At 34.9% G+C, this 13,625-nt stretch overlaps 2 protein-coding genes across 2 annotated transcripts; both read left to right on the top strand.

The window, feature by feature from the left end:
* Window positions 1-180: 180 nt before the first annotated feature.
* Window positions 181-2,160, top strand: LOC135074122 (putative malate dehydrogenase 1B). The gene is made up of 5 exons (XM_063968428.1): window positions 181-385; window positions 477-1,033; window positions 1,120-1,591; window positions 1,666-1,786; window positions 1,896-2,160. The coding sequence occupies exons 1-5, from the start codon at window positions 242-244 to the stop codon at window positions 2,129-2,131; spliced, it is 1,530 nt and encodes a 509-aa protein (XP_063824498.1). The 5' UTR covers window positions 181-241; the 3' UTR covers window positions 2,132-2,160.
* Window positions 2,161-8,820: 6,660 nt separating this feature from the next.
* Window positions 8,821-13,288, top strand: LOC135073763 (THAP domain-containing protein 5-like). The gene is made up of 6 exons (XM_063967933.1): window positions 8,821-9,563; window positions 9,798-10,042; window positions 10,415-10,468; window positions 10,879-11,031; window positions 11,503-11,589; window positions 11,709-13,288. The coding sequence occupies exons 1-6, from the start codon at window positions 9,463-9,465 to the stop codon at window positions 11,834-11,836; spliced, it is 768 nt and encodes a 255-aa protein (XP_063824003.1). The 5' UTR covers window positions 8,821-9,462; the 3' UTR covers window positions 11,837-13,288.
* Window positions 13,289-13,625: the final 337 nt, after the last annotated feature.

The following is a 13,625-nucleotide window of genomic DNA, read 5'->3' as shown; positions in this document are numbered from 1 at the left end:
AAATCAAAATATTTTTAGGTTATGTTTTGACAGTTCTTTCCGCATTGGTTCTTGACATAAGGATTTTCGTTTAGAAACGTACGACCACCTCAAAACGATTAATCGATTAAATAATACCGATTGTATAAAAAATGAGATACTGATTACGATCACCTGACAAATTGTCATTTTGACTGCATCACTGTGTGTCGCTCGTTGTTTATTTTTTGGATTGGTTAGCTACCGTTTATCTGCATTATTTATGAATATGACTGCAAGAATTGTAATAGCAGGTGAATCACAGTGTAACGTATTTGCTGAAGTATGTTTAGTTGCCGATTACATTGCACAAAATCTTCCCAATTTTTGTTTTGAAAGAATAGAAAAAGCAGTTATAGAATGGGAGGTTTGTACAAAGTTTAAAAATACATTTCTTATTACTTTACGGGAGTTACAGCAATTGACGTGATCCAATTGGATCCAATGTTTTGTTTCAGCAATGGCTATGTAAAATAAATCAAAAGAATAAATGGCATCATATAGGATCTCCAATTGTATGGAAAGAGTTACTGATGAAAGGAAGTAAACCCTATTACATTGGAGGGGCTTCGGATTTTTTAGATTATTGCCATTCCTATTATCAATTTGATCTATTCCTTTCAACCGAAAAGTTTGAAGGCTTGGTACATAACTTTTCACAATACGAGAAGAAATTAAAGACAGACCAAGATGTCATAAGTCGCAGGATATCCAATGCAGAATTTGTGGAACGACCCCCTAAAAATAATTTTATTGTAACCATTTCTTGTACTGGGTTTCCTTTGGCTATGCATTTAGTATCAGGCTTGTTGGATATGACTGTTGGTGAAAAAAGCATTTCTAAAATTTACATTTATGATAGCGAATGTTCTGAAGCTTTTATGGAGTTTGTGGAACGCGAATGTAGCTTCATTGGCACTAACCATCCAGGAAAAGTTGTAAAAGTCGTGGAAAAAGTTGGGATGGCACTTACTCATACTGATTTATTCATTATTCTTGATCATGCACCATTAGAGTAAGTTATTATTTTATTTTGATCAACCATTGAATTAGTTTGACAATGGATCGGTTGCTAAGTATAATTAATTTAATTTATTTCAGTAATGATTCTTCGTTGGGAGATTGGTTATATGCTAATAAACAAATTATGGAAGATCTAGCTCTAGTAATAAATGCTTCTGCTTGTCGTAAAATGTATGTTCTGTTTCCCAATCTCGGCCCAGCTTGCTACAATGCTACTGTCCTTATGAATTCAATTACAAATATTTATAAGAAAAACATAGTCGTTGCTACTTCCGACCTTGGCTTAGATATTTCAGCATTAGCCGCAGAAATTGCAGAAGTACCCATGAGAAACATGTTTTGCCCTCCAGTATGGGGATTTGTGGGAATTAATCAATTAGTAGATATCAAGACAACAGTCCATAAATATAACTCTTTTGAACCTTACACTCGATACACTAAAGTGAAAAACTCTTCGCTAATAATTGGCTGTTTGACACCTGAAATGCGAACTTTGGAATATTTGATGCATTTTGATGAATCTTTGTGGATCAAAGTAGCAGAGCAAAAGGTAAATCAAAGCATTTAAGAAAAAGATCACGTAAACAACATTTTTTTTAAAATAATTTTGTTTCTGTTTTGCAGAATAAACTTTTAGAAGGGCAGATTCATTTGAATAAAGCTACAGCCGTGTTGAATGTTGTTAAGCTTTGGCTTTTTGATACAGACCCTCAAAATATTACTAGTTTAGGGATTCTATGTGATGGTAATTATCTTTCATTAAACACAATATAGCTATGTTTTGTTCTACCCAATTATGCATTTAGTACCTATATCTAAAGGTTTAATTATTAAAATACTTTCAAATATTTTAGGATCGTTTGGATTACAGTTCAAGGGTGCATTTTCACAACCAGCTAGATTAGTCAATGGAGTTTGGACACCCGCAAGTGATTATTTATTACCAAAAGACCCTCAAATAAAGTTACCGTATTTAGAAGACATGGCAAAGTATGTAATGGATCTCAAAAAAGGCGATTTACCAAAAGTAATTCCATTCTATCCGTGCTGTTGTAAACCAAAATTCTTTAAAAAGAAACAGGTGTGGTAGAGATTTATCATAAATTCTATAATACGTTTTACATTTCATTATTTTACATACATTTTTTTTAGTATCGATTGTTTAATTCATTAATCGAGAATCGTTCGTACATTTCTAAACGTCACTCCGAGTCTGCAATGGCAGGCACCGCTACATGACCTGAATGTCTCCAACTTCCTCATTGGCCCTAGAGCAATTCCAAGTATACCATCAATAAAAGCCTAATTAGAGTCATCAAACCTCTCAGTCATTCAATTAGAGCCATTAGAACTTCATAACTATGAGTTGTTTTCTATGTGTAAGCTGAGGACACGTGTCTCCAGCTGACACATCTGTATCTTCGTAAATATTTATGCTACGATAATGTATTATACCTCAAAAATTACAGTCGAATCCAAATAGTAGGCTTTCCACTTTTCAAGACTTTAGCTCAAATACTGTTAAAACCACGATCAAAAAACTATGTGCGAGCTGGAGTACCGTGTCTCCAGCTTACACATCTGTATCTTCGTAAATATTTAAGCTACATCAATGTTTTATATCTCATAAATTAAAGTCGAATAAAAAAACCCGACTTCAATTCTTTCAAAGCTTTATTTCGAACCGTTTTCGAACTACGAACCGATACGTATGTGTAAGCTGGTGACACGTAACACACGGTGGATTATTAAAACCGTATAAGTTAGAGTTGCGTTTTAAAGATCAAATAATTCGTTATAATTAAAGTACTCACGAGACATAATTTCAAATCTCTAGGCCTCTTAGTTTCAGAATTAAAAGCCAAAAACTATTTTCCCGCCAAATAATTCAAATAATATGGGTCGACTGCGACGTTGCCGTTCCGTGCGTCCACTAGAGCAGTCGAATTTGAACCTAAAAACTAGTACTGTTTGAATCATTTTTATTTGTAGTTTAAATCATTTAATTTCGATTATAAGAATTTTAGACTAGGAGCCGGCTGATTTCTGTATTGAGTACTTAATAACCTATATTTTATTAATAAGAAAAAGCTAGGTAAAACAAAATTATATTTTAATATACAAGTATAATAACGAACTTGTTTCCAAAGACTCAAATATTTGTGGCGTTTCTAAACGCAACCACTTTAATTTTTATTTAAATACCGTGAAGTCCCACGATTCTGCCACGTCAAGTGGCAAAAATGGGCAACAACTATACAGGGTGGAAACGTTAAGTGATCTCACTCGATTATTTCTTAACTATACCAGATATTAAAAAACTGGTTACTGATCCTGAAAGTGCTTAATGAGCTGTTTCAAACGGTACCAATAATAAGTTACAGAATAAACTGGATCTATCTGAAAATTCAATGTTTCCAGCTTCCATACTAAATGTATGCCAGACACACAATATTAGAAGTGTAATTTTTTTAATTTAATAGTAAATACTTAAAATAAACTCGTAAATTGTATTCTTATTTTAAATTATTAATGAAAAACATTGGTTTTAGGCTTTACTTGCTATAATATTGTCAAGAGATGAGTGTCATGACTGTGGTAGTACTAAATGTATGGAAGAAGGAAACATTGAATTTTTGGTTAGATCCAGTTTATTCTGTAACCTATTATTGATACCATTGGATAGAGCTTGTGAAGCACTTTTAGAATCAGTAATCAGTTTTACGATATCATAATGTAGTTTTTAAAATAATGTGACTACCAAATGTATGGAAGCTGGAAACATTGAAGTTTCGGATAGATCCAGTTTATTCTGTAACCTATTATTAATACCGTTTGATAGAGCTCATGAAGCACTTTCAGGATCAATAACTAGTTTATTGATATCTTGTATAGTTTAGAAATAATCGAGTGAGATCACTTATCGTTTCCACCCTGTATTTTGCTCTATGGTTACAAACAGATTTTGCATGACATTGACAGATATGTCAAAATCCACCAATCACGCAGCATTTGGACCTCGCGTCTACGTATTGCCATCTGGCGGATTTTCCAATCGCGAAAGCCATCATTGAATTCTTCTTCTTTTGTTGAAAAAAAAAAAAAATTAACAACATTAACATCACAAATCACAATCACTATACTAAGACATCACAAAATAGACGAAACACAGCATTTGCACAGAATTGGCCGTAAGGATCTATATCCATAGCCGTAAAACTTGTATTAAAAAAAAAGATGACAGTTGACTGCAATATTGAGAAACAGTCAGTGTTGCCAGAAGGTTACTTTTGTAACCTTTTAGCTGATTTTTGAACTGCTTTGGTTTACTTTTAGGTTACACTAATGAAAAGGTTACTTTTAGGTGATTTAGTTAGTAAAATATGATTTATCTGTGGTAATTAAATAGATTAATTAGATTTACGAATCTCTGATGGATGAGTGATACCCGACCCGAGGTTTCCGCCAACTGGGACCGCAATCAACTAGGACCGCGGTCCCAATCGCCAGATCAGTAAAAATTAAATACTTTTCTGGGACCATTCATAAAGGACAATGACCAAAAATGTATGGAGTGTGGTCCAAATGTCAACCACCACCTTTGTAGTAAAATAGTCTACTAAATACTGATTCATTATAACCAAACCGCAATCAAAAATATGCTGTCAGTAAAAAGTTATGACTGAATGAAAAGTCATGTTTTTACCTTTTCATCTGAAAATTAATGTTCTTGATATCATTTTCTATCCATCGCACATTTCGGATTAATCTATGCATATTATGTCATGTCGCTTAGTGTGCCGTGTTAGATTCTCGCTAAAAGAAAAAAAAAACTCAGAAGAAAGACAACAATATTGGAATTATGGTCGGGTGGTCGCTGCTCCGCCCCTATTGGTTGTAGGGTGATGTTATATAACCTAAAACCATCGTTGATAAATGGGCTATCCATAACAAAAAGAGTTTTTCAAATCGGACCAGTAGTTCCTGAGATTAGCGCGTAAACTACTACAATTTTTCATACAGTCATAACTTTTTACTGACAGTTTATTAATTTTTCGTCCCATACTGAAAGTTAATCTCTATTTAATGGACCATAAGCCAATATAGGTCTCCTCTTACCTTATCTATACAAAAAATTAAACTCAACACTGAATTTTTACCCGAAAACCTTATTTGAAGCCAAACGTATAATAACAAATTATTTGCTAAACTCAAATTATATCATGACGGAATCACTCTTGACTGTCTTAAACTAATTTCAACACGAACATCACAAAATAACCTTCAGGCACATCCTTCATCTCCATCCCCTACACACTCTCACACACACACATACACAACACAACACACACACGCACACACACACACACACACACACACACACACACACACACGCACACACACACACACACACACGCACACACACACGTTAGTAATATTTAGTTACGAACTCTTGATTTTGGTTTTTCGCTAATTTTTCATTATTTGTATCCTTACATTACAATAAAATACTTAAATACTTCAACACCCGTACCGTGGGTAAGAGACCTGGAGTCCTGAAATACAGGATTATCCTAGTTTAGGCTCCAGTTCACCTAAATAGCGCCAACAAATGTAATAATTAATTTGTAATTAACAAATTGTATTTGTTTTTGGTGAAAAAATAAAGTATTTTTATTATTTATTTATTATTATTATTATTTGGAGCTCACGGGTCTAAAGTGGCCCGGTCCTTTATAAGGCTTGCGTGGGGATACAGATCCAACACGTAGAGGCCGTTTTAAGCGCAAAATAATCGACAAAAGTGAAAGTGGTGCACATGCTGGATCTAGTCTCTGACTATATCATGGGATGTAGCCAGAGACCATCCCCAGCCTGTGTACAGGAGCTATTGCAGTTATTGAAGAATGGACTAGGGTTATGGATGAAGGATGGAGGGACTGGTTACTGGGCTATGGATGGAGACTACGGGACACCTGCCTGGTTCATAGTCTCTGACTGAAAAAATGGCAGGCGGTGACTAGCCAGCGACTAAATGGGCCCCCCCTGGCGTCATGAGTCGTATAGACCGGACTGAGGGGCAACATTGGCGTCTGCCAGCTCAGGGGTGTAGAGAGGTGTGCTGCGCTTTCTCCGAGGTTACTCGCGGCGTTATGCCCTTTAACACTTCCACCCCTGGAGCATATAGCTCTAGCGACTCCACTCTGGCCAGCCGGTTAAGGCAAGCCAGAGGTGAAAGTCCTGCAGACCCTCTCGGATTCCACTTCGGCAAGCCGAAGACGAGGGTCTTGACCGACTCTCGGGAGCACTCGGATTAACAACTGGCCCCGTGGTGTCGCTACTCACCAACAGCTCGCCACAAAGCTGCCCTGCGGGGCTTTATTATTATTATTATTAGTGGTGGACATTTGGACCACTTTTGGTCATTGTTCTTTTAGTACGATACCGATTTTGGCTTGAATAATATATTTTTTTAAGTTATCTATGAGTGAACCTAGTCGCTGGAAGAAAAATATTTAATTTTTATCGATCCAGCGACTGGGGCCACTGTCCCAGTTAATTGCGGTCCCAGTAGCCGGAATCTACGGCCCGATCGCGAACGTCTTCGCTTTCGCTTCGCGAAGCCCACACTCGGCCTCGTCGGCACGCGCACCGACGATCGCCAAACGGCTAGAGTACCTTCTGTACTCGCCACTCTGCCCGGTGAAGCTGGAAAAGCTCCTACAGCTACCAGCGCGCGTCCCTTCAAAAAAAAAAAGCCGGAAACCTCCCCGACCCGACCGTGGATCACCAGTATTCTACTACACAGTAAAGTATAGGGTAAGGTGGGGCACAATGTTACACGGGGTACAATGTTACAATGCATATTTCTCCGTCCCTTTCTATTAGTTGTATGATGTTCAGCGGCTCAGTTCAGCAGCTCTTATGAGCTTGACAAACGTGTATACCAACATCATACAACTAATAGAAAGGGACGGAGAAATATGCATTGTAACATTGTACCCCGTGTAACATTGTGCCCCACCTTACCCTACCTAGGTTATTAAAAGTTGATCGATCTGTGATAAATAATTTACCTGATTAATTAGTTTTATGAAGTAGGAATTTTATTTCATTAGTGATACCCGACAAGAACGTAGATCATCGGATTTCTAGTATAGTGTATCTACCTTAATTATTAAAAATGTTAATTGATCTGTGATAATAATCAAGCTGAATAAAAACGTTTTTGATTGTTATTTTAGTATTTCATTCTAGCTATTATATTTCCAAGAATAACCTGGTTTTGCCATGTCTGAATACAGTTTTTTTTTCGGTTTCGGTAAAACCGGTTTTGTGACCCCCTAAATCCCACCCTTACGTTCATATAAAAAGAATGTGCGTAATCTATACGTACATAAGGCACCTAAAATAATAGAGAGGAAAGAATTGATTGTATTGAACAATGAACCGCCTCAGCTATAAAAGACCCACTAAACTGAACTGTCCCACCAAACACATTGATAGGGGGCGCCACCATTGTTCACCTGTACAAGGTTTCCCAAAAAGTACTGTCAAGCCGAAGCCCAGAGGTAGAGTATCACTAGGGCTACCCGAATACTCGATTTTTTCAAGTTATTTATAATTTTCAGATGATATGATAATGATGAAAATCTTTATCATAATTATTTCAAAAACTGGGATAAAATCTATCCTCCTACGTCCTTTCCCGGGACTCAACCATCTCTATGCCAAATTTCATCAAAATCGGTTCAGTGGTTTAGGCGTGAAAGCAAGACAAAGTTACTTTCACATTTATAATATTAGTATAGATGCAATGTTTTTGCCTCGATTAAATAAAACATTGTGATCAAAATAAAAACTTATTATCAAAATATTTTATAGGTTATTAGGTACTCAATACAGAAATCAGCCGGCTCCTAGTCTAAAATTCTTATAATCGAAATTAAATGATTTAAACTACAAATAAAAATGATTCAAACAGTACTAGTTTTTAGGTTCAAATTCGACTGCTCTAGTGGACGCACGGAACGGCAACGTCGCAGTCGACCCATATTATTTGAATTATTTGGCGGGAAAATAGTTTTTGGCTTTTAATTCTGAAACTAAGAGGCCTAGAGATTTGAAATTATGTCTCGTGTGTACTTTAATTATAACGAATTATTTGATCTTTAAAACGCAACTCTAACTTATACGGTTTTAATAATCCACCGTGTGTTACGTGTCACCAGCTTACACATACGTATCGGTTCGTAGTTCGAAAACGGTTCGAAATAAAGCTTTGAAAGAATTGAAGTCGGGTTTTTTTATTCGACTTTAATTTATGAGATATAAAACATTGATGTAGCTTAAATATTTACGAAGATACAGATGTGTAAGCTGGAGACACGGTACTCCAGCTCGCACATAGTTTTTTGATCGTGGTTTTAACAGTATTTGAGCTAAAGTCTTGAAAAGTGGAAAGCCTACTATTTGGATTCGACTGTAATTTTTGAGGTATAATACATTATCGTAGCATAAATATTTACGAAGATACAGATGTGTCAGCTGGAGACACGTGTCCTCAGCTTACACATAGAAAACAACTCATAGTTATGAAGTTCTAATGGCTCTAATTGAATGACTGAGAGGTTTGATGACTCTAATTAGGCTTTTGTTGATGGTATACTTGGAATTGCTCTAGGGCCAATGAGGAAGTTGGAGACATTCAGGTGCTACATGAACATCACTATTTTTTTAGTGTTGAACGAGCAGCGAGTCGTAGAGTGTGTGTTTCAGTGGGTAGACACTTCTCATACAAAAACTAGTCTCTATATGTAGCAATTGATATACAACCTTATCCCTTAAGCAATAAAGTGCATTTTGGATTGATTTCAATATAGCAGGGGAACCCGCGGATCAATACCACCATACTAAAAATAATTGTTAGTGTTCTTAATGTTGGTAGTATTGTTAGTTTGACAAATGAAAAAAAATGTCTGTCAATTGAGTTTGAGTTTTTAACCGGCGAATTGATTCGTGTGAAGTTATTTTCTCAGATTTGGTGCAATATTACTGTAAATAAACTTTTCTGTCGTTTACGTTGAGTTGATTAAGTTCTTCCGTATCGGGCGTGATAAAGTTTGCTGTTCAGTGTTTTGTTTTTTGTGAGATAGAGACTCTTTTAAATAAGCTGTGTTTCAACTTCTACAGAAGTTTAAACTCTTATTTACTTTTCTGTTTAATGGGTATGTTATCTACTTACTTGAAATATTAGATCTATTACAAATCTATTTTTCATTAAAAACAACCCTATGTGATGAAAATGTAAATGTACTTTCAAAACTGGTAAATGCATGAACCAGGGCATTGACACTGGTTGGAGAGAAATTATAGGCTTTGTTTAATTAATACCTATTTCATTTTAGGCTTCTACTGATAATGGAGAGTAGAAACAACAAGAAGTGCGTTATTTGTAATAAGAGGCGAAGTCGTGGTGGATCACCCTTACTTTTGAGTAGGTTTCCTCTGGATTCTGACCGGTAAGTTTCTAATAACACTCATTTATTACAAGATAATTTTAATGATTGTGTAAACTTAAAGGCTGGGATTAATATTTTTAATCATACAGTAAATAACCATAACCCATTTTTAATTTCAGTATTTTGTTTCGTACTCTGTAAATGCATTGCATAACAATACTAAAAGAAATTAGTTGATGAATAAATTTCAGTTTGTTATTCTTTTTCTTTTCTAATAGGTATTTCTTATTTCAGTTGTCGAATGTGGGTTAAAAATGCTGGCATAGAAGACTTAGCATATGTACCTATTGAAAAGTTACACCAACTTAAGTTTGTTTGTGGTGGGCACTTCACTCCTGAATCCTTCAATGCCAAAGGAACTCGGCTGAAGAACTCAGCTATTCCAACACTGGAATTGAGCAATCCCATCTTGCCAGATGAAGTTTTGACAGAGTTTCCTCTTCATGTAAAAGACTCCAATAAAGAAAACCTCAAGACAGGTATGATGATGACTTCAATTATTTTTTTTAAATGTAATTTACTATCTATCAATTTTTCTGAATTATTTAGATGTCTTAATTAATTTTCTTTGGTTTCCAAAACAAACCAACCGAATGCAATTTAACAAGGTTCTTTCTTTGTAAACACAAACATGTGTTGTATGCTTATCAATAAATAATATATAATTTCAATTATTAATTATATCTATACTTTGTTACAGTTCTTTCGTTCGTTTCAGCCAAATGACGTCCACTGCTGGACAAAGGCCTCCCCCAAGGTTTTCCACAATGAACGGTCCTGCGCTGCCCGCATCCAGGCTCTTCCCGCGACCTTTACCAGATCGTACCTCTACAGTCGTCAGACCTTTACAGTTCTTTATGATCATTCATATTGCATTCCAAAGAAGTCAAATCCAGTTGAACGAGGTATGTTTATCTAAAATTATACTAATAATATAAAAAGGAAATATTTAATTGTTTGTTTGTATTTGATCGGCTCCGTAACTCGAAGCCAAGATAGCCTAAAGTGCGGGTTAGAACCCCACAGCTTGAATATTGTAGTAAACCCACTCGTAACACAATTTAGCTTAGAATGAGGTGTTGAGTTAGAGGGACTTTAGTAATTTGTGTAATACAAATTCTTCAAAAAAACTACCGGACCAATTTGAAAAATTTTAGGCAATCTACATTAATTAGCCAGGTCAGCTAGTTTAATAATATTTTTAAGCTAGTAATTTTTAATGTGAGCAAGACATGTACTAGACTGATTGTACCCTAAAGTTGGGTAAGAACATGACATTTTATTACCCAATTCACATTTCATTTTCTGCTTTCAGTTCCCCTTACAACTACAACCAAACAACTAAATTCAACATGTTTGGGAGCTGTGGATATACCAGATTCTGGTATTTCTGCGAAAACAACTTTTGAACCTCTTCCTTCTACTTCCAATGCACCAGAACATATGACCTATAAACCCATTACTCATGGTAAGTGTACAAACTAATTATTTACCTTCTAAAATATGCCTTCCCTCAAACTAAAGAATGCCACCCTGGATGCGTTCTGCAGTCTGCAGTCAGGTCAAAATGAACTTATATGTACAACATTCTAGGTTTCTGTACATTTTATATTAATGCGATTTGACCGTGCGGATACGAACAAAGAACGCAAAGCACACGTGACTGATTGCCTTATCACGACCACTTACAGATTGTCTTGACATACCCGCAGACCGCATCCAGAATGCAGAACATTAAAACCTCTAAATGCCTTTAATTTAATATTATGTCATTGTTATTGAAGGTGGGCCCACGCTTCATATTTTATGAGAAGAGCTATCATTATCCTGTCTTTGCATTTTTTTAAAACTTGATAATGATTGATTGATTTGGAAATAATATGTTTCATAAAACAACAAAATAAATTTTAAACTAATTTGCATATTTATAATATTTCAGATGATAAAAACATTTGCCATCAAGATGCACAGGCAGAAATATTAGTCCACAGTTATAAAAGACCTAAGAAAAACATTGAAATGAAAGGTAAGATAAAACATACCTAATTTAAAAAACTAAGTAAAATTGCTGATTAATAAACCAATATTCAATTCAATTTGCTTTAATGTTGTTTTTTTTTACTAATGGAAATGTTTTTATTACAGACACTTCATCAACATTTACAATTAAAGAGAAGAGGCTTTGGCGACAGTTACAAAATGCAAAAAAAAACAATAAGGAATATAGCGAAGGTAGTTGCAGAAGAACACAACAGAAATTTTTTAAATATTAAAAAACTGAATAGTACCATTGTAAATCCAACATTCAAAACTAAGATGAGGGTGAAGTATGCTGCGCATGCTCTGAGTAATACCGTGGCAGCTATTTTAAAAATGATGGCGTGGAAAGAAGTTTCTGATTGCAATGATACAGCATTTGTGATTGAACAGTTAGATAAACTATTTGATTGTACAAATGGTCCATCATCTTTAAATGACGTAAAGAAAGGGATCCGGGAAAATGTTTCCACATCAAGTAATCACATTGAGTCTTGGACCTTTTATACTGATAAGTTAAAAACCATAAAATTTATAACAGCAGAAAACACGATACTAAAAAATGTTAAATGCGTAAAGGGATATCAAATATCTATCAAATCCTTAAACGATATTTGGGAAAAGTTAAAGAATGAAGGGTTTAAATATATGAACCTTAGACAGTTTAACCAAGACTCTCTGGAAAACTTATTTGGAATCATTAGGCAACACAGTGTAACCAATAGAAATCCCACTATCACGCACTTTACTGCAGCGCTTAAAACAAGCATGGTTACTGGGCTGAAAGTGCCTCATAGCAGAAGTGCTAATTGTGAAGCAGACAACAATAAACATATGCTGGAATATAAAGACATTTTAAAAACTAATTTAAAAACAACAGAATTAAAAATTAATGTTCAAGATTCCACAGACACTGAATTTTATCCTGTGTTGTCTATCCCGGACCCTGAAAACTTAGAACAGCCCATTGAAAATTTGTGTAGCCTTGAAAACCAACCAGTAGTATATGTAAGCGGGTATTTAGCTGCCAAACTATTACAGAACAGTTCTTGTTTAATTTGTGAAGAGTGTTTGAGCGTGAAAACTCCTGTTGACAATGATTTGTATGCATATATATCTCTTCGCGAATGGTGGCATGATAAAAAAAGTCTCGTTTATCCAACAATTCAATTATGTACCACCGTAAATGAAGCTAAACAATTTTATCATGACCATATTGCCGACCAGATATATATGGAAAATGTTGGAAAATTCATTTTCTTAATGTTGAGTACAAATTGTAATTTTAGTTGGTTTAAATGTCAACAACATAATAAAGAAATTTATGATAAGATGTTTAAAATATTAAGTTACCTTTTTCTAAGAAAAAGTTGTAAAATCATTAATGACAGCTTCATAAAAAGTGAAAACAATTTTGCTGACAAAAGTAAAAAAGCACAGCAACAAAGCATTGAAAAGTAATCTTGAGGCTGAGGTTCGATCAGCTGATAAGAAAATTAAAGATGTTTATAAATAAAATTCCTATTTTTTCTTAGAAAAAGTTGTGAAAATAAAAGTTTACAAAATTATCATTTCTGTACTTTGTTATAATATTCAATAATTCCTCATGCCTACAACTGCTATGTCATGTTCAATACTTATTGTAATATACCTATTTTATTTCGAAATAAATAATTTACGTTACAAAACTTCGTTTTACTTACACATAGTATAAAATAAAAATAGTAATAATTAAAATATTGAAGGTTCCTATACTAGATATCGATATGCAATTACAACCCTAGCAAAGTATCGATAATCGATAAGTTATTACGAACGTCACTAATACTGTCAGAAAATAAGGCATTATGTTGGTAGCTCCGCCTGCAGTTTGTGCGGTTGGTAAAGATTTGCGGGTCGTTCTCTAAAATGCATATGTGTGCGTGAGCTCAAAAAATATCTATGGAGTGCCGTCTCTTACTCTTTTATGCTCTTTGGTGTGTTTAGTCGTGGCTCGCGAAGGAATGTTATGACGTGCAGTAACTG

This window comes from Ostrinia nubilalis, chromosome 8, assembly GCF_963855985.1.
Source record: "Ostrinia nubilalis chromosome 8, ilOstNubi1.1, whole genome shotgun sequence".
Lineage (NCBI taxonomy): Eukaryota > Metazoa > Arthropoda > Insecta > Lepidoptera > Crambidae > Ostrinia > Ostrinia nubilalis.
Note: the sequence above shows the minus strand (reverse complement) of the source record. Positions and strands in the feature narration are given on the sequence as shown.

Coding starts and splice junctions, on each gene's coding strand:
- LOC135073763 (XM_063967933.1), top strand. CDS start 9,463: ATGGAGAGTAGAAACAACAAGAAGTGCGTTATTTGTAATAAGAGGCGA. Junction 9,564..9,797: donor TTTCCTCTGGATTCTGACCG/GTAAGTTTCTAA, acceptor TTCTTATTTCAG/TTGTCGAATGTGGGTTAAAA. Junction 10,043..10,414: donor TAAAGAAAACCTCAAGACAG/GTATGATGATGA, acceptor AGACCTTTACAG/TTCTTTATGATCATTCATAT.
- LOC135074122 (XM_063968428.1), top strand. CDS start 242: ATGAATATGACTGCAAGAATTGTAATAGCAGGTGAATCACAGTGTAAC. Junction 1,034..1,119: donor CTTGATCATGCACCATTAGA/GTAAGTTATTAT, acceptor AATTTATTTCAG/TAATGATTCTTCGTTGGGAG. Junction 1,787..1,895: donor TTTAGGGATTCTATGTGATG/GTAATTATCTTT, acceptor CAAATATTTTAG/GATCGTTTGGATTACAGTTC.